The sequence below is a fragment of the Ornithorhynchus anatinus genome, chromosome 12 (assembly GCF_004115215.2).
Source record: "Ornithorhynchus anatinus isolate Pmale09 chromosome 12, mOrnAna1.pri.v4, whole genome shotgun sequence".
In the NCBI taxonomy this organism is placed as follows: Eukaryota; Metazoa; Chordata; class Mammalia; order Monotremata; family Ornithorhynchidae; genus Ornithorhynchus; species Ornithorhynchus anatinus.
In genome coordinates this window covers 23,581,447-23,602,533 of record NC_041739.1, presented here as the reverse complement: position 1 = coordinate 23,602,533, position 21,087 = coordinate 23,581,447, and the positions used below count along the sequence as shown (strand labels likewise).

General features: G+C 41.3%; 1 protein-coding gene across 1 annotated transcript in view; it reads left to right on the top strand.

The window, feature by feature from the left end:
• Positions 1-21,087, top strand: part of ARHGAP10 (Rho GTPase activating protein 10) — a 233,620-nt gene that overhangs the window by 92,619 nt on the left and 119,914 nt on the right. The window contains exons 4-7 of the mRNA XM_029077118.2: positions 518-589; positions 7,973-8,074; positions 15,059-15,169; positions 19,331-19,435. Coding sequence (XP_028932951.1) covers positions 518-589; positions 7,973-8,074; positions 15,059-15,169; positions 19,331-19,435 — 390 coding nt within the window. The remainder of the gene's footprint in view (positions 1-517; positions 590-7,972; positions 8,075-15,058; positions 15,170-19,330; positions 19,436-21,087) is intronic.

The window sequence follows — 21,087 nt, the reverse complement described above, 5'->3', positions numbered from 1 at the left end:
CCAGTTCTCAAATTTTAGAAATGTATTGTAAAGCTTAAGAGCAAATAAAAATGTGGAAAAAGTCAATTCCCTGAAGTTGGTGTGACTCATCTGCTTTTGGTTTGGAGCCATATTTTCAGTGTTTTACATAATTTAATCTGATAATCAAAAAAAGGAATGTAACCAATTAAAATTTGAGGGGGAAAACCCTCAAACAGAAGTGTTTTTGTTAATAAATGAGAGAGACCCTTTTGTGCTGGAGAGACAGCTATTTTAGCATTTCCTTCAATAGTGTGAAGGCTGAAATGAACTTTTCATTTGAGGTTTTTTTTCCTTCCTCTAGTTCCGCCAAAATGTTTTTGGAGCCCTAAAGCTTTATTAAATTTGGAAGTGGATTAATGGTCACTTTGGCTGAAAGAGATATTAAATATGTTGCACATTTGTTTCTGGGTGGGGTGGAGAAGGGAAATGAAATCCTATCTTTTTCCTCTGTGGAAACCTAATACTCTGCTCTTCCTTTGTTTCCTTCTTTTTCTAGGCATTAAGTGTAACTGAAACTTTGATTAAACCTTTGGAGAAATTCAGAAAAGAGCAACTTGGAGCTGTAAAGGTTTGTCCCAAATTTAAACATACTTATGAACGGAAGATGTTAATGTGTGTGAAATGTATTTCAAATTACAGAGATACTTTGGCAGCTCTGATAGGGATGCTGGAGTTAGCCATCTGTTGTTTTCTGAATTTAATATGCCAATTTTCTTCTTTGGGGATGAATACACACTATATATAAGGTACCAAAAATACCTGAGGAGGGATATAAAAATATGTCTCCCTAAAGATGGAGTTTGTGATGTCTCCTTTCCATCCCAGTTAGTCTTTATCGGTATGTTTATGCTAATTTTATATTCATTCTGTCTACAATGATCAGATTGCCACAGAACCACAGTGGACCACTCTCTATATGTGATCAACTGTAGTTGCTGCATGAAGCACAGCCATTTCACCCTGTTAAAGAATGGAAACTCATTGGACGGTGATTCAGTGAATCTAAGGGGAGAATTTGGCAGTTTGAGATTTTGCCAAGATTTCAGATTCCAGATATGACTTTTCAGGCAAAGAAAATCTGGAGATATATTTAGTGACCCCAAATAATTGGGATTTCAGAGTTGTACCCTATTTGAGAAATGTACTTTTAGAAATATTTCTTTTGTTATACATGAAAGAAGCAACATAGCATTCTTTTTCTGGATCCCTTTTCTTCCCTGTATTAATTTCCTAATCAACAAGCTGTATGACTCATGAGAGCCAAGGCCAACACTAAAAGTAGGGGGAAAAATTATTCTATAAAGCACTTGGAAGTTAAGCTGGCTCTACCACTTGTCTGCTTTGTGACCTTGGGCAAGTCACTTCACTTCTATGTACCTCAGTTACCTCATCTGTAAAATGGAGATTAAGATTGTGAGCAAAATGCAGGACAGGGACTGTGGCCAACCTGATTAGCATTTATCTACCCCAGCATTTAGTACAGGGTCTGGCCCAGAGTAACCACTTAACAAATACCGTTTTTAAAAAAGTTCATTTAGATGTAAGCGTGAGATTATTAGCCTATAATGGGTACGTAGACTCATAAAAAATTTTTCTGGACCTAGTGAAACTTGATACCATAATAACTACGAAGAGTCAGAAAAGAATCGTTGACATTTATATGTCCCACAAACCATTTAAAAGAGCCTTTGACTTTGTGGTAAGCAAAACTGACTGTCAATTTATAGAACTGTCTATGTCCATCATATCTCATTTTTATATTCCACTGAATAGTACACCCAGTTGTCTTGTAACACAAGAATTGTTTTTTTACCAAACCTTGTATTAGGAAAAATTCACACTATACCACTCACCTGTTCCAATCTTACATATAGGAGCACAGTTTTCTCTATATCAGCAATAGGGCAGGGAATGTGTTTATTACACTGTTATAGCGTACAGTTCCAAGCACTTAGTACAGTACTCTGCACACAGTAAGAGCTTGATAAATATGCTGACTACTGAACTGAAATTAGAATGAAAGAATGTTCCCCAACTCCCTAAAGGTGTTATATTGAAAACACAAGATATCCTACTTAGGGGTTGTGTTTGTTTAGCTTACTTTGCATGGTGTCTTATTTGCACCATGCCTCTAGTTAAGCCTTTCAGACCAGGTATTTCAATTAAAATAAGTGAAGAAAAGTCAAAGAATGTATGTTTTGGTTTAATCATCACTTTTGTTTCATAAAATTCAGGAGATGCCGGAATTTTATCCTTTATTGTATCCTTGATTTCTTATATTCTTAATAATAATAACTGTGGTATTTAGGTGCTTACTATGTGCCAGGCACAGTTCTAAGCACTGGGGTAGCTTCATTCATTCAATCGTATTTATTGAGCACTTACTGTGTGCAGAACACTGTACTAAGAGCTTGGATAGTACAGTTTAGCAATAAAGAGAGACAATCCCTGCCCACACTGGGAATCGGGTAGACACAGTCCCTGTGCCCCTAGGGCTCACAATTTTAATCCCCATTTTACCTATGAGGAAACTGAGGTATAGAGAAGGTAAGTGACTTGCCCAAGGTCACATAGCAGACATGTGGCGGAGCTGGGATTAGAACCCAAGTCCTCCTGACTCCCAAGTCCGTGCTTTCTCCATTAACCCAGCCTTGAGGTTGCATTTATTAGAACACTCTGCAATACAAACACCCATGCGTCAATAATAACAACGTTAATGATGGTTAGATGTTCTTTATTTCTTGTTTTCCAAACTCTGACCCAGAAATATTCTGTTTTTTCCCCAGCCCTTTAATCTCTTCTTCCACCTGGGTAATGGCTGCTTCCAAGACCTCTTGGTTTCTTTGGAGGTCTCATGACTGCTTTTACCATCTAAAGGGTTGTTAGCAGTGGAAAAGCAGAGCTTTAGCTGATGTGTTAATAGATAATCTCATATATAAATGGGAGGCATATCTTCTGCGATGAACTGGACTATCCAGAATATCTTGAGGGCAGGGATTGTGACTACAAACTTTATTTTACTGTCCCAGACATTTAGCACAGTTCTCTGCCAACAGTAAGTGCTCAATAAATGCCAGTGATTGATAAACTGGATGTCTTGTTTTGTAGAGCAAAATCTTCCAACATCTGTGCCTTGTTATTAAGCAAATCATTTTGTTCCGGTGGCTAGCAAACCTAAAATGGACATTGAAATTGACATCAGTGACGCAGATTAAAAGAGAAAAAAAATATCCAGCAATAGTTTTCACATGGGGATTAAACTAGCCTGTTTATCTGGCAAAGCGCAGATGACCTTACTGGAATTTTCACATGTAAACATTAACATTTTTATCTTCCCCTCTTCAGCTCCAACTGGTAGTATCATTCTCTTTGTTTAGATTTAAGTGTTGATATCATACTTTAATAGGGAAATCAGGACACCTTCATATGCAGGAGTAAAAATTAAATATATTTGTGTTTGTTTTAATTCTTTGGCCAGGTATGTATTTCTGTTAATGATATCTATCAAGATGAAAAGCAAAAGCCCCCATATCACTACTCCCCACCCATCTTGCTTCTGTCTCATACAAGAATCAGCCTTCAAAAAAGGAAAACATAAGAATTTCGGAATATTGAAGGATATGCTAATGGGATTAAATTGGGGTCTTGAGGGAAAGTTTATGTAGTGGAGTGAAACGGTCTCTACAGACTGGTGAAGCCGTTGAATCTATTAGTGTTTCTCAAGGGGTACAAAGATGAAGCACTTTGGCCTAGTGGATAGAGCACCGGCCTGGAAGTCAGAAGGACCTGCATTCTAATTCTGGCTTCACCATTTGTCTGCTGTGTGACCTTGGGCAAGTCACTTAACTTCTCTGGGCCTCAGTTGCTTCATCTGTAAAATGGAGATAAAGACTGTGAGCCCCATATGGCACATGGACTGTATCAAACCTGATTAGCTTGTATCTGCCCTAGTGCTTAGTACAGTCACTGGCATATAGTAGTGCTGGCCAAATACCATACAAAAGGGAAATTAGGTTGGACCTAGTCTCTCCCCCGCATGGGGCTCATTGTCTAAGTGGGAGGGAGAATAGTTATTGAATCCCTATATTCCATATGAGGAAACAGAGAGATAAAGAAGGTAGGTGACCTGCCCAAGGTCATACAGCCGGCAAGTGGCAGAGTTGGCTTTAGAACTGGGTCCTCTGACTCCCAGGCCAGGGTTCTCTCTGCTAGACTTCCCTATTTCTCTGAGGAGACCCCGACTCAATCCCACTTGCTCCCAGCCCCTTGAAGCCAAAGGGGCTGCTTCTACCTTGTGCTGGGAGCTGTAAGATATTTCACATCTGCTGTCCCTCAATTGTCCCTCGAACACAGCAATCTGAGGTGGATGCTTACCTCAGGTTTTGCCTGATGCAGGCCCTGCCAGTGGAGAAGACTTTTTTTATTCTCATATCTCTATACTCCCCAAGAAATTAGGACCAGGTTGCAGAAGCTCAAGCATACAAGGCGCAGAAGTTTCCTGATGGTGACCCTGGTAAGGGTCCCTCCTCTTCTGCCCTCCCAGCTCGTTGTGGTCAGGGGATGTGTCTGTTTATTTTTATATTGTACTCTCCCAAAACCTTAGCACTGTGCCTTGCACACAGTAAGTGCCCCATAAATGGGATTGAATGAATGAATGAGAAGTCACCTCCAGAGCTGCAAATAGCTCAACTACAGGCAGTCTTTGACTTGTGTGTCGAATTACAATAGCATTTAAGTTGTTTCTCAACCTTCACCATTTCCACTTTACACCACCAGCCTCCTTTATGGCTCTCGATGTTTAAGGTCCTCATTTGAAATAAAATGTAGGTAATCTTTTATCCTATAAAGCAGAAAACTCAAAGCTGTCAGGCCCTGTGAACATCAACAAGACAGCACAGAGAGGGTCAACCTTTTCGAGTGCCCCAGTGCAGCAGTTTCTGTGGATCCTTCTTTCTCCTTTTCAGTCACACATGCATCTGTTGGGGAATTTTGCCATCAACAACGTCTTCGGATAGAGACAACTACATATAATTTGAGATTGTAGTTTCAAGAGACTGAAAGTTGATTAGGGGTTTCAAGGCTCTCAACTACTCATTCATATATGTATGTGATATATTTATAAAATTATTTTACATTCTGTATTCTTGTTGGATGCAGGGTGTACCCAAAGAAAATAGGAGCGTTAAATCCCTCCCTGCCATTCTAGTACGTTTCGGTGGTGCTCTCCCATCACATGCACTTTCCAATCATTTTGGGGCTAAGATTCACTTGCATCTGATGGGGGAGATTTATCAAGTCAATGGCAATGTAGTCTTTGCATATTTATGTAACACTTTGCAAAGTGTCTATACCCCTGGCCTCACCACTAAGGGAGGTGTGGCGGGCCCCATTTTAAGATGAGGAAACTAAGACAGCAAGCCAGGATTAAAACCCACATTATCTGGGTGTCCTGTAAGATTTCTTTCTTTCTTGTCCTGAATAGAATTTTGGTTAATTGACAATCTAAGTTGATTTGTGCAGAAAGGGAGCCTCATATTTCAGGAGTGAACTATGTGTAGCTGGTCTCAGACATTCTACTTTTTCTTGCTGGGAATATACTTGTAGCTCTATGTGAATATTAATACTTCACAAAGAGATAGTGTTAAAAGTTCAATTTATTGAACACACCTTAGACCTTGAATCTAGACTGCTCTGTTTTCCGCTTTTGTTCGCTAGGGCTGTGCTGTGACCTAGATGTTGGTAACACCATAAAACAATGTTGAGACTTATTCCCCTTCTCCTCTCATTCTCTCCCCCGTCTCCTTCCCAGATAAATCCCTTCTACCAATACCAATTTGCCAATGTGCATTATACAAATTTTAACCCAAAATTCAGCAACACAAACACCCACAATTTTAGTTTCAGCTAATAGAACAGTGTCCTCTTTGAAACTGTGACTCAGTGGGTCTCATGAAAAGTCATATGCTGGCAACCATCTTCTTTGATAGCATTAACAAAAGAACTAATGATCTAGTATTTCTAAAAGTGATACTTAGTGTAATAGTGCTCCTTGAGTGAATATACACATTCCTGCTCTAATGTATTGTTGTGATAGTTTAATTTGGATCAGGTCTTTACTCACAGAGCAGAAACCAGCTGTAAGTTGGCAAGCTCCTACATCAACCTGGAGGCCAATAAATAAACAGCTCTAATTACCTGCACTCTTCACTGTGTTGTGAAGAACAAAGTCCTCAGCTTCCTAGTAGTGGTCATCCCTATTGATTGCTCCTGTCAATACAGTTGTTCTAGTTCCATCTCTTTTTTTTCCCACCTCCTCTCCCCGCTCCTCCTCATTTGTGATATCTTTGCCCCATATCAGGCTAGATGTTCTAGTTCCATCTCTTTTTTTCTCACCTCCTCTCCCTTGTACTTCCTCGTTTATAATATACATTGTCACACCTGTCTAGAGTGAAAGATCCTCTCAGAACCCTTTTAACTTCTCATTCTGCTCTGAGACTGCTATCGTGACCTGAAGGCTTGTAGAAAACAGTTTGGATTTTCCCAGTAGTTGAACCAGATTCAGAAACAGCTTTTGAAGAAATTCAGGCAATTTTGGGGTTGGGGGTTGAGGAGAGGGGGGAGAGAGAGAGAGAGAGAAAGCACATGTGCATGCTTTTGTGTGTTTGCAGATTTGCTATTTCCATTTTCCAAGCAACTCTGTGCCGTGTTAGAAGTTAGAGGTCCACAAATGAGCAGAGATAGTGGTAGGTTCAAGGGAAAACACTTTTCTATTTCTACCACTTTAAAGCTTTGTATTATGAGCAAAAATGGAGAATTCAAAGAAGGGAAATACTGATAAATTAGTAATACTAATAAATTGGACAGGGAAGTGGCTACTCAGGAAGCAGGTCAGGCTTAACAGTTCATTTGGAAAAGCCTATGTTGTTTTTAGTTTTCTCAAAATTAACTATATTTGCTAGGAAACAAAGGACTGATTTTTTCAGGAAGTGATTTATGTAATACTAAAAAAGAAAACTACAATTAACATTTAAGTAAGCTGTCCTTAATTGTGAATATTCTATAATTTCGTTGTAGTTAGGAGATGCAGAGTGGGCAGTTTGTGCCATGTTGAGGATGAACGGGAATATTCCCTAATTCTCGGAATTAACCTTTTTCTTGAAATGTCGCTTACACCAGTTTTTGGTTAAAGCTTCCATTGCCAATACGTTGTTTACTTTTCACATGATCAGAATACAGTTTTGTGTTTAGTTCCAAAGTCTGTTGGACTTTCTCCTCTAGAAATTTTAGATGAATTTCCACATCAAGGAGGCTTGGAAGTGATACAGTCCTCACAGCTTGGAAGAAGCCATGCCACTTGAAAGAATTAAGAGTTTCAAAGCTATTTCTTCTGCTTTTCTGTTTGATTCATTGATGTAAAAAGCTTCTTGACTCACCAAGTAAAGAATAGTAGAACAACAGTGAAAGGACATTCTTCGTGACTTTCACCTATGGGTTTTTCCACCATTCTTGGGCCAACATTCTTTCTCCATGTTGTTATATTTTAGAAGTACATTCTTCGTGACTTAATGGGAAGAGTATGAGTCTGGGAGTCCGACAACCTGGGTTCTAATCCCAGCTCTGCCAGTTGTCTGTTGTGTGACTTTGGGAAGGCACTTAACTTCTGTGCCTCCTTTTCCTCATCTGTAAAATGGGTATTAAATCCTACTCCCTTTTACCTAGACTGTGAGCCCTTGTGGGTCAGAAACTGTGTCCAACCTGATAACCTAGTAGCCAGCCCAGTGTTTAGAACAGTACTTGGCACCTAGTAAGAATGTCACAATTATTATAATTATAAATTCCTATTTATGTCTTTCATATTTTAGGCATACCTTTTTACCCAAAGAGTTGAATCTGTGCGTATGTTTTCACTGTTTACTTGCATTTATCTGTATGTTAAAATTGATATTTGCAGGAGGAGAAGAAGAAGTTTGATAAAGAGACGGAGAAAAATTACAGCTTAGTCGATAAGCACCTGAATCTATCAGCTAAAAAGAAGGATTCACATTTGCAAGAGGTACTTCTGATTTCTGTTTTAAATAAATCTGTATTGACAAGAAGACCATATCCTGAAAGCATTTAGACTTTTTTCAGGGTTGTCCCTTAATATATAGTAGAAATTGGCTATATTTGGAAAAATCCATATAAGTATCTGTTCAGTTTCTTATCAATGATTAAGATGAAAGAATCAAAAGCAATAAAATATGCAGATGACAGTAAACTAGGTGAGGTTTTTAGTAGTTTGGGTGGAAATAAGAATAGAATTCACAGCAACCTAGGAAAATTGGAATAAAGGGGCTATGTGATGAGGATGAAATCCAGGAGGAAAATTTACAAGTAGTCACTTTAAGAGAGAAAATATAACAACGTGGAGAAAGAATGCTGGCCCAAGAATGGTGGAAAAACCCATAGGTGAAAGGTCAACATTGGAGTGCAAGATAAAAAAGACCAACATGGATAAACAGGATGGGTAAACTGGGAAGCAAACCGTCTTCTCTACATTCAGTACACCTTATTAAAATATCTTCCCCCACTTTGTCATACTAGAAACAGTAAGAGAAGAAACCGGAGTTGTTCCGGACAAGGGTGACAAAAGGGATTGAAGGGATAAGGAGGATACAGTCTCTGTGGAGAAATAAGAGAAGTTTAGGTGATTCAGTGTGGGGAAGAAATGTGAGGAATTCCCTAGATACTATGTTCAAGTATGTGAAGGATTTGTATGAGGATGCTGCTGATCTCCATGCCCACTGAACTAGAGGAAACACACTTAAATGAGATCTGTTGAACCTAAGCAAGAACTGAGATTTTTAAGAAGAGATTAGACATCTGTGTGTATATTGGAATTGAGTCTTGGACCAGTTGCTCTCTCAAGGTCCTTTTAGGTTATTTTCTCTGGTTCTGTGATTTTTTAGGGCTCTTTGCCTACATAATCATGTTGCAGGTGCAAAGAATACAAGGGAAAGTGATTTTGGGACATCTTAGCTTGTATGCATTGCCCTGGGTGTGGGAGGGAGTTAGAAATAAAGGAGTCACTCAATCAGTTGTATTTATTGAATGCTTACAATGTGCAAAGTGGCAGCATGGCTTAGTGGAAAGAGCACGGGCTTGGGAGTCAGAGGTTGTGGATTCTAATCCCAGCCCCGCCACTTTTCAGCCGTGTGACTTTGGGCAAATCACTTAACTTCTCTGTGCCTCAGTTACTATGTGCTTTGCACATAGTAAGTACTTAACAAATACTATGATCAATTAATTAATTTACTAAGCTCTTGGGTGAGTATACTACAAAAGAGTTGATAGAGCTGTTCCCTGCCCAAAACAAACTTACTGCTTTTGCTCTCAAGGGATTTTCAATATAATGGAGGGAGGTAAACAAGTGTAATTAGTCTCTAATGGTATTTTTTGAGCTTCTTGCTCAGCATAAAGCAATATATGGAACACTTGGAAGGGACCAGTAGAAGAAGAGGACTCTGTGTCTCCCCTGAAGTAGCTTGCAATCTTAAGGAACCTAAAATATACATACATAATTGCTTGGACATTTGTAGGAGTGGTGAAAGGGTGAGATCAGGGCAGGAGCGGATTATTTCGAGAAGGCTTTGCATAGGAGGAAGGTTTTGAAGTCGGGGTTTGGAGAAGCAGAGGTAGCTGTTGGGGAATGGGTGAGGAATAGTTTGGAGGTTTGAGAAGACAGAGAGGAACAGCTGCAGTATAGTAGCAGAAGCAGTCAGCCAAGTATTAGAAAGTTTCCCAGTGGATTGACATGATGCCCAGAGCCAAAATCTGATGTGAGTGACAATTTTAGGTTGCTGTGGGCTTTTTGAGGAGAGGAATGTTGGGATCTAGGTGGCATTTCATACTGCCAGAAGGGTGACCTGTGTCTCTGTACCTCAGTTACCTTATCTGTAAAATGGGGTTTAAGACTGAGCCTCATGTGGGATAGGAACTGTATCCTACCCGATTAGCTTGTAGCTTCCCCAGCCCTTAGTACAGTGCTCGACACATAGTAAGCACTTAAACAAATACCATAAAATAAATATGACCACAGATCTGCGATGAAAGCTTCGGGTGGTAGATCACTGAGATGTTCCAGAGTGCAGATCTATAAGCAGTTCTTGGTTACATTGGCAGATGGAAGCAAATGAGATAGAGAAGTCAGTTCCCAGATAAACAGGTTTCAACTGACTATACCACTGCCTTCCATGTCCTAAACAGATTTCCTGTAGGTTCAGGTCTAGGGTGGCAAATTTTCATAGGGCAGAGGGTAATTTTTCCAGGAAAAATGGCCCTTCAAACTCTCTATAAATAATACATTATTTAAGGTGGTATTTATTTTATTACTGTATTATTTAAGGTGGTATTCAAGTTTCTTAAATTACAGTATCAAATGCATCGTGATGCCTTATATAATGTTGGTATTTGTTAAGCACTTACTATGTGCCAAGCACTGTTCTAAGCGCTGGGGTAGACACAGGGGAATCAGGTTGTCCCACGTGGGGCTCACAGTCTTAATCCCCATTTTACAGATGAGGTAACTGAGGCACCGAGAAGTTAAGTGACTTGCCCAAAGTCACACAGCTGACAAGTGGCCGAGCCGGGATTCGAACCCATGACCTCTGACTCCAAAGTCCGTGCTCTTTCCACTGAGCCACGCTGCTTCTCTGACCCCAATGACCCCAGTGGCTTGGTCAACTTGCCCCAGAAGTGGTGTAGTCAATTAAACAAGAGGGTGAGAGGGCAGAGTTGTTAGACACGTTTGCTGCCCTCAACAAGCTTACTTAACCACTCTCTTCCGTCACTAAATCCCACTTCACATCCTTCGTTTACCTCAAGCTAACACATTCACAGTGTCCCATTCTCCGTTCTCCCGCTGCCAAACTCTTGTTCACTCCCTTCCTCATGCGTGGAACTCTCGTCCTCTTCACATCCAACAGACCACTGCTCTCATCATCTTCAAAGCCCTTCTGAAGTCACATCACTTGCAGGCTTCCTCCCAGTTAATTTCTAGTCTTGACTCCAGACTGGAAGCATGCTGTGGGCAGGGAGCGTGATTGCTAATTTTGTTGTTTTGCACTCTCCCAAGTGCCTAGTAGTGTGTTCTGTACATACGAGGTTATAATAAATACGATTGATTGATCACCTCTCCTTTGCATTAGCTCCCATATTGGCACATCAGCACTTCCAGGCCACCGAGGTACTTGGATCCTCCCCACCCTAAAACACAAACACACACACACATGCACGCACATCTCCCCCCATCCCCCCGCCTTAGGTTAGGCACACTTAGTAGATAACTGATTGATTGACCTTCATTTTTTCCATGTGCTATATCTGGTAAAGGCGAAAATGACTCTTATTTTAATAAAGGTGTTTATCCTAAAGTAAAAATAGTTTGGCATTTGTAAGGCGGAATTATTTTACATAAAAATTCTATAGGGATTTGCTTTTCAGGATTATTCACAAAGCATATATCCTAAAAATGAAAGCTGAGAGCAGTATTTTTTCTGTTGTAGAATAGAGATGGTTGTGTAGAGTGAGGATGTGACAGCAGCTCCGGATGACTAGGGAGGAAGATACCAATTGGTCGAGCTCCCCCGTTGAGAATGTGAGGGGAGGAAAGAATTGTGAGATTAGAGTCGTGTGATCATTTGACTCCTCAGAGTATGATTTTTGTTGTGAATAGGCTACGCTGGAATAGGGAGAGGCTAAAAGACAGGGAGACCAGAAATGAAGCAGTCCAGTCAAAATAAATCAATCGGTTGTATTTATTGACCACTTACTGTGTGCAGGGTATTGGACTAAGTCCTTAGGAGAGAACAAGCTCGTCTCTAGACCGTAAGCTCACTGTGGGCAGGGAACTTGTCTACCAGCTCGGATGTATTGTACTCTCCCAAGCACTTAGTACAGTGCTTTGCCCACGGTCAGCACTTAATAAGTGCCATTGATCTAGACTGTAAGCTCATTGTGGACAGGGAATGTGTATGTTTATTCCTTTATTGTACTCTCCCAAGTGCTTAGTACAGTGCTTTGCACACAGTAAGCTCTCAATAAATACCATTGCATGAATGATTGGTGATTACAATATGCCAGAGTTGGGATAAGGCTTGAATTGGGGTTTTACCTCTGGAAGTAGAGAAGGGGTGAATGTGACTTGGTGACAGGTTAGATTTGAGGGCTGAATTAGAAAGAAGTTAAAAAATAACCCCCAAATTATGTGTAGGGAAGGGGAAAGTAGTGGTGCTGGGGATACTTTTAGGAAAGTTATGAAAAGAGAGTTTAGTAACTGTATATATTGTGTGCTTACCATGTGACAAACACTATGCTTAGCTTTGGGTTCAATACAAGATATTCCAGTCAGATAGATGTCCTGTTGGACAAGCGATTCACAGTTTATGTAGGAAAGATTAGGGATTCAATGTTTGACATCTTCAGTTTGAAGAGGTGCCGCAAACTTTTCCAGGAAATTTGTGGATTTAAGGAGTAGGGCAGATTCTACAGATGTTCTTGTCTCTGGTTCAACCTCCGAGGTCACAGGTTTGGCCCAGGTCAGCCCTCGTGGATACTGCTCCCCATTTTTTTGTATCCAGATTGGGGAAGTCAGGTCTTTGTGTCAGGACAGCCATGTAAAGCAGTCCCGGAGACTGGGAGACATAAAGGATTGGAGAGATGGTGTTAGCTTAGGGCTGGTGAGGGAAATTTAGGAATCACGTGCATAGATGTACAAGAAAGGAAGTAAAACGGGAAGTCCAAAAGCCTGAGAATTGAGCCCAGTAGGTTGCAGACTTTTTCTTTGTTCTCCAACACAATCTCTATTCAAAGAGGTAGTCCTAAAAGAGGTCCACCTGGGAAGTTATAGAGCTATTAAAAGCCTATCAGGAAAGTGGAGGAAAAAAAAAGATGGTATTGTGTCAGAAAATTGCATTCTAGTGTTCTTCCTGTTGGTTTGTTTACATCTTAGCACCAACAAGTCCTACTGATGCCAGGCTGGAAGGTGGTAACACATCTCTGAGAAGCAGCAGTGTGTAGTGGATAGAGCACGAGCCTGGAGTCAGAAGGTCATGGGTTCAAATGTCGGCTTTGCCACTTGTCTGCTGTGTGACCCTGGGGAAGGCAGTGCTTCTGTGGGCCTTGGTTATCTCACCTGTAAAATGGATTGAGACTGTGAGCCCAACGTGGGACAGGGCCTGTGTCCAATGTGATTTGCCCATATCCACCCCAGCACTTAGTTCAGTGCCTGGCACATAGTAAGTGCTTAACAAATATTATTATTATTATTGCCGCTGTTATTATTATTATCATCTCTGATCCGGAGGACAATTTTGGGGCACTCAGGCTAGAACCAAATCCCTGAAATCGTGTCAAGAGTTGTGCCCGCACGGATTACAGAAGGGATAAAGTAGTTGGGTTGGTACGTGTCACTAGGGGTTAGTATTTTCCTCCCCATGTCCAGTCAGGAACAGTGGTGGTAACAGCTAGAGCTGTGGCTCATGGAACATTCTTGATAATTTCATTCATTCGTTCCTTCAATGGTATTCATTGAGCGCTTTCTGTGTGCAGAGCTCTGTACTAATCACTTGAAATGTACAATTTGGCAACAGATAAGGACAATCCCTGCCCAACAATGGGATAATTCATTCATTCATAAGCGCTTAGTACAGTGCTGCACACACAGTAAGCGCTCAATAAATATGATTGAGCGGAGCACTGTACTAAGCTCTTGGGAGAATACAGTATAACAATAAACAGAGACATTCCCTAATCCCAACCGGTTTCCAGGCAACATTTGGAAATAGATGTTTTCCACTTGATTAAAGTCTGTCTCAGAGGCCTCGTTTCCCCATAATTTACAGATGAAGTCAATGCGACTAGAGATGACAACTATATGTACTCTTCCAAACAGTACAGTGTCATGCACATAGTAAGCAGTCAGTAAATACAGTTGGTAAGTCATAGAGTTGTTTCCTTGATCAGGTGACAGTGAGACTGTATTCGTGGATGTGAGTATTCATATGTAGTATTTCAGATAAAGTCAACCCAGTGGGTACAATTTAATCACTATAATCTTTTTAAATGTTCACGTGCATCTCATTGTTTTTAAAAGCTTTATTATGTTAGCGATCAGATGGCTCAATTTCAGTGGACCGGGGTTCTAATCCCGGCTCCACCATGTCTGTTGTTTGACCTCAGGCAAGTCACTTTAGCTTCTCTGGGCCTCAGTTACCTCATCTCTAGAACGGGGGTGAAGACGGTGAGTCCCATGTGGGACGGGGACTGTGTCCAACCTGATTAATCTGATTCTCCCCCATTGCTTAGAACACTGTTTGACACACATTAAGTGCTCAACAAGTACCATTAATTATTATTAGAAATAGTAGCTGGGCAGTTCTGTTTTCTAAGAACTTTTCTTCTTTCCCCCAAAATGTCGGATGGATGAGTTGCTTTCACCTTTAATTATTATGATTTAGGATAGGTTATTACTCCTTTAAGCAATGTGACTTCATGGAAAAAGCATGGGCCTGGGAGTCAGAAGACCTGGGTTCTAACTCAGCTCCACCATTCACCTGCTGTTTGACAAGACACTTAACTCCTCCATTATCAGGGTTTCAGACAGTATCTGTGAGCTTGCTCACAATGAGGAAACCACCAACACATCACCTTTGTCACTAAGAGCCCAATTAGAATTCAGTCTAGACTTGGAAGCAACTTACAAGTTCACCAATCTTTTAAGCCACCTATATATTGCTGGTCATTTTACTTTTTGGTATTTGACTTGACTCATGGATAATGAATTACGGAGAACTCTGATCTCCATAGTCATCGTGGCACAAATGACTGAAAGGTTATTGATTCCTATGGACAAGTAAACTAAGGGGGATCGGGGAAGGCAGTTTCCCACCGTAGAAGATGTCACTGTTCAGTCTTAAAAATCCTTTGTGGTTAGAGTGTTCTTCACCAATGTATGGATTTTTTTAAACTTTTTTTTTGTGGGGGGTTGTTTTAAATACAGGCAGACGTCCAAGTGGAACAAAATCGACAGCACTTCTATGAACTTTCTCTTGAGTATGTATGCAAGCTGCAGGAGATCCAGGAAAGGAAAAAATTTGAGTTCGTTGAACCCGTAAGTACTGTAGTGGACACCTGTCTAGGTGTCTGGGAAAGCAAGCTTCTATAGAGAGTTGGTTTAATTTTTCAGTTTTCTAGAATTGTGCCCTGTGAGTTTAGAGAGGTGCCCAGTATTTCCATTTGAGACAATTTGGCTTCTATATATTTTGACAGGAGACCAAAGATGATATTGACCAGATGCCTAGGATCAGCCTGAGTTATGGTTGTTTTATTAAGTTCATCCTGCTTCACCCGATATAAGCTTATATAGTAAGATTGCATTTGTCTCTGTGGGTTATAAGCGCCAGCATCTTGGAGCCTGAGGGATGAAGCATTAGTTCACTCCCACAGTTTTGGAGGCAAAATTTGCAGTTAGAGCTAACCCGTCTTGCCCTGCCTTTCTGAGCCAGAGATAGTAGTCAGCTCCACCGTGTACCTTCTGCTAGCCGGGTGCGTTCTCATGCATGACTTGAGAAACAGCAGGACCTAGGGAAAGGAGACGACTTAGGTTCTCTGCTACTTGCCTGCTGTGTGACCTTCAACAAATCTCTTAACTTATCTAGGCCTCAGTTTCCTCACGTAGAAAATGGGGATCCAGTACCTCTATTTGTTCCTCCTTAGACTGTGAGCCCCCTGTAGAGCAGGGAACGTGTCTGATCTTGTTATGTTGTATGTACCCGAGCTCTCAGTAGTACCCCAGCTGTTAGTAGTAATAATAATAACTGTGGGATTTGGTGGAGCCGGGATTAGAACCCATGACCCATGACCTTCTGACTCCCAATCCTGTACTCTATCCTCTGTACCATGGTTCATAGTAAGCCCTTAGCGTAACCATTGGCTCCGGGCATTTCATTGTCCTCAGTAGCTCTCAGCACCAGATCAGGTCAATGTGCCTGCCACTGCCCTCCTGCTGCCCTAATCAGTGACCATTGGCAGTAGCTCTGGTTTAGCTCACCTGTCACGGACAGGCTCGGGGGCACTGGCTAGTGGCAGTGTTGAGTCTGGAAGGGGTGAAAAGACTCTTCAAATTTAAGCCAACAACCTCTGTAGAGACTCAGATCAGCTCATTCTGCCAGGCACATCTCCAAGAGGCTTTCCCTGACTAAGCCCTCCCTTCCTCTTCTCCCACTTCCTTCTTCGTCACCCTGACTTGCTCCCTCCCCACTCCCAGCCCCACGGCACTTATGTACATATCCGTAATCTTATTTACATGAATGTCTGTCTCCCCGTCTAAACTCCAAGCTCCTTGTGGACGGTGAATGTGCCTGTTATATTGTTATATTGTACTCTCCCAAGCACTTAGTACAGTGACTGACTCATTCTTGACTCAGTGGAAAGAGCATGGGCTTGGGAGTCAGGTCATGGGTTCGAATCCTGGCTCTGCCACTTGTCAGCTGTGTGAGTGACCTTGGGCAAGTCACTTAACTTCTCTGTGCCTCAGTTACCTCATCTGTAAAATGGGGATTAAGACTGTGAGCCTCACGTGGGACAACCTGATTCCCCTGTGTCTACCCCAGAGCTTAGAACAGTGCTCTGCACATAGTAAGTGCTTAACAAATACCAACATTATTATTATTATTCTCACAGTAGCCAGAGGGCAGAGGGCAAGGGAATTCCTTTCATTCAGGGAACACCTGCTGGGTGTAGAGCACTTGATCTCCTTCCTTCCTCTTAAGAGAAAGGAGACATAGCCTCAAGTGTTCTCCTACTTTCCTTTCCCATACCTCCTCTCATTTTCCTTCTTTTCCTCCCGGTCTTTTCCTCCTATTGCTCCTCCCCAAGTTCACCACCTCTCCAAACGAAGAGTTGGCACCTGTGTGACCAGCTGTGCCATGCATTGTCCTTGCAGCTCCTCATGTAACTTCATCGCTTGCTTCCTTCTTCATCCCTCTCTACCTCTGCCAAAAGCGGCAGTTAAACTGTGGCTAACAAAGCCCTAGTTAAGCCGAAAATGAAGGAGATAGTCGAGGGGCAAGAAAGAAAGAGGGCGACACCAGGTAATTACTGAATCTCTAACTTCCCTAAGTAGATTTAAAGAAGTCTTTAAAAAAAATGAGACGTGACAGATGCAGGAAACCAGTTGTGTAGCTGCTTTCTTGCCCATTCTCTCTTTGTTCTCCATTTGAACACCAGATGTAAAACACCATTCAATTCAAAAAATTCCTGGCTTCACTAATATTAAGAAAAAGTCACAATGCCCGTTGCTTCGTGTATGCTCAGACACTTAGTCATCCCAAATTTAAAAGAAGCATGTAAATTGAAAGCACGTTCCCTACTTCTTCAACAACATTCTAACTAAAACATGTAATGTTGAATGCAGTTGGATTTGTACCCTTTTTTCACCCCACCCTCAGCATCTCAGCACAGCCCTAAATATCCATAGTTCATTTTAATTTGTATCTCCCCTTCTGGACTGTAAACCCAATCTGGGCAGGGAAAGTGTCTACCAATTCTGTTATATTGTACTCTCCCAAGCACTTAGTACAGTTCTTTGCACATAGTAAGTGCTCAATCTGATTGATGGGCATCTTATATACCCTTGCTATAGTCTTACTTGCTCCTCTTAGGTGTTTTTAGTCTAGTATGGAAGTGACCCAATGTAAAGAATATTTAGGTGGTTTTAAATGGGTCATTTTCAGAAAGAATTTCATGTAACTTTCAGAATGAAAAAGTCATTGAAGCAGAACGTGTAGTTCAAAGCCAACTGAAAATAAGGCTTGACCTTTTCTGGTCTAAAATGAGGCTTCTATTAGGCCCAGATGAGTTTTTCATTGGCAAATGTAAAAAGTGCTCAACTACTGGATTATTCTGGAGAAATTCTGAATTGGTGGCTTTAGTTGAATCTTCGCTGACCTAGGCAGAAGATGCAGTACCGCTGTCCAAGGAGCAGGGTTAATGGCAAGAATTCTGTCCCTCTGAGATGCTTCCATTTTTGAAGGCAGCTTGTGTGCCAGTGTGTTTGGCACCCCCAAATACTAAATACTTCTGCTTGGGCTTTCATGATGTTTTACAGCTGTGAAACATAGCTTTTCCCCTTCCCATCGGGATATTTGAATGTTCACTCTCCAGGGTTATGTTCCCCATGCTGCCGTCCTTGCCCCCCAAGTATTTGTCCCACCCGTACCTTCTTTTGTAATTCTGCTCAGTGCTATGCACAAAGTATGGGCTCAGTAAATTCAGTTCATGGCGACTGTGAGATAGAAACAGCTGAAGAAGTAGTCCTGGAGAATCAATCTGTTTTATTTACTGAGAGCTATGTGCAGGGCACTGTAGCAAAGCACATAATAATAATAATGCTATCTGTTACGCGCTTACTATGTGCAAAACACTGTTCTAAGCGCTGATGGGAGAGTACAACACAACAGAGCCAGTTGACACATTCTCTGTCCATAACAAACTTATAGTCTAGAGGGGAAGACAGACATTAAAATAAGTAATTTAGAATATATGATTTAAAGATGTGTATGTAAGTGTTGTGGGCGAATATCAAATGTTCAGAGGTCAAGGATCCTAGCGCATAGATGATGCAGGAGAGCGAGCCGGGGGAAAAACGGGCTTAATTCAAGAAACCCCTGTAGAGGAGATGTGAAACCAAAAGCATTTTACGTCTACATTATCTTCCTCTAATCTGGGGAGTCTCCTCGATGAGACCTGGGTCTCATCCCAGCTCTACCACTTGTCTGCTGTGTGATCTCTTGGACAAGTCACTTTTCTGTCCCTTGTTACCTCATCTGTAAAATAGGCATTAGTACTGTGAGCCTCATGTAGGACAGGAATTATGTTTAACCTGATTAGCTTGAATCTATCCCAGCACTTAGCACAGTGCCTGGCACATAGTAAACTCTTAAAAAATATAATTCAAGAAAAATTGGTTGTGAAATATAGGGTTTCCTTAGATTAGGCTGGTAGACACATTAATTTTGAAGGTTTTTCTAGATCTTGGTTCTGAATCTCAAGAAATTACTTAGGCCAATTTTTTACTGAAATTTTGAACTAATGGAATTTTAAAAAGTCTGCCAACACTACTCTAAACTTAAGGAAAATTGATGTAGCCATGCAGTAGAAAAATAAAATAATCATTCTCTGAAATTCCTTTAGCAAATGTCTCTCTGGGCAAAATCCCTGGTGTATGTTGAGTGGTTTCTGTGCTAACAAAGCTTTCTTTTCTGTATCCCAGATGCTGTCGTTCTTTCAGGGAATGTTCACTTTCTATCATCAGGGCCATGAACTTGCCAAAGACTTCAATCACTACAAGATGGAACTACAGATCAACATCCAGAATGTAAGGAGAGCCCCACTTTCTGTGTTGAAGAAATCCATTTAGATGACTGACGTCTTGAAGATTTTAGAAATAAGCCTGTTGTTCTTATGAATGAAAACTTACGAATAAGTTTCTCAAAGGATACTGAGGCATGATTGATGCGATGCCTAGATGACTAATAGAGGTATTCTTGGAAACTTGATGATCCATTGCCATCTCCTGGCCAATCAATGTTGATACGATAGGGCAAGCTAGTAGAGGTATTCTTGGAAATTTGATGATCCATTGCCATCTCCTGGCCAATCAATGTTGATACGATACGGCAAATTAGTAGAGGTATTCTTGGAAATTTGATGATCCATTGCCATCTCCTGGCCAATCAGTGTTGATACGAGGCGGCAAACTAGTAGAGGTGTTCTTGGAAATTTGATGATCCATTGCCATCTCCTGGCCAATCAGTGTTGATACGATAACGGCAAGCTGCCTCTGTCTCCTGGTAGTCCAGGCTTGTCAATCCCACCATCTAGTGGTTTGTCATACTTCTTCGAGGACATCTTATTTTTAAAATCAGGATTCACCTAGATTCATTCATCTGATCGTACTTATTGAGCGTTTACTGGGCGCAGAGCGCTGTACCACGTGCTTGGAAAGTACAATTTGGCAACAAACTGAATAAGCCACCGGTAGTTGCCCAGTGATTGGCAAAGGTAGGAAAGTGGATTTCAATTTCAGTTTATCCTGAGCCTATTTAAATGGATTCTGACTCATCTTTGTAGGAGATTTTCATGCCTTGAGTGTTTGGTTTTTTATGGTATTTTTTTAAACTGGGCACTGTTCCAAGCCCTGGGGTAATCATGTTGGACACAGTTCATGGCTCATGTGGGGCTCACGGTCATAATCCCCGTTTTACAGATGGTGTAACTGAGGTACAGAGAAGTTAAGTGACTTGCCTGAGGTCACACAGCAGACAAGTGGCAGAGCCCGGATTAGAACCCAGGTCCTCCTGACTCTCAGGTCTGTGCTCTTCTCTCTCCTGCTTAGAGGGGGAGCACCATGTAGGATAGGGACTATGCCTACCCTGATTAACTTGTATGTACCCTAGCGCGTAGAAGATGTCATCTTAGATTCCTCAGGACATTGGAATTGGTGTGGATCATAATGGGCCATTGCATTTGAAAAGCAGTCCAGCCTGGCCAAGCCAAGTGGAAAGTGGAAAGAGCAAGGGCCTGGGAGTCTGAGGATCTGGGTTCTAATCCCTGCTTTGCCACTTGCCCGCTGTGTGGACAAAGCACTCAACTTCTCTGTGCCTCAGTTTCTCATCCCTAAAATAAGGATTAAATAAATTCCCCTTCTCCCTCCCTCGGAAATTTGTCCCACCTGATTATCTTGCTTCTACCCCGGTGCTGAATTACAGTGCTTGATAAGTAGTAAATGTTTAACAAATACCACAATTATCATTCTTATCACTACTGTTGTTATGCTGATTGTGAAATGAGGTATTGTCAATTCCACCACTCCATTTCTCATAAGAAAACTTGGGACTTTCATCTAAGAGTGTGACAGTGACACTTGAACACGTAGTGACACATTAGCCTTTATGACTACTCTCCTCATCACCTCATATTACCTGACTTGAAGACTTATATATTCTAGTGCAAACAGATGCTTGGATG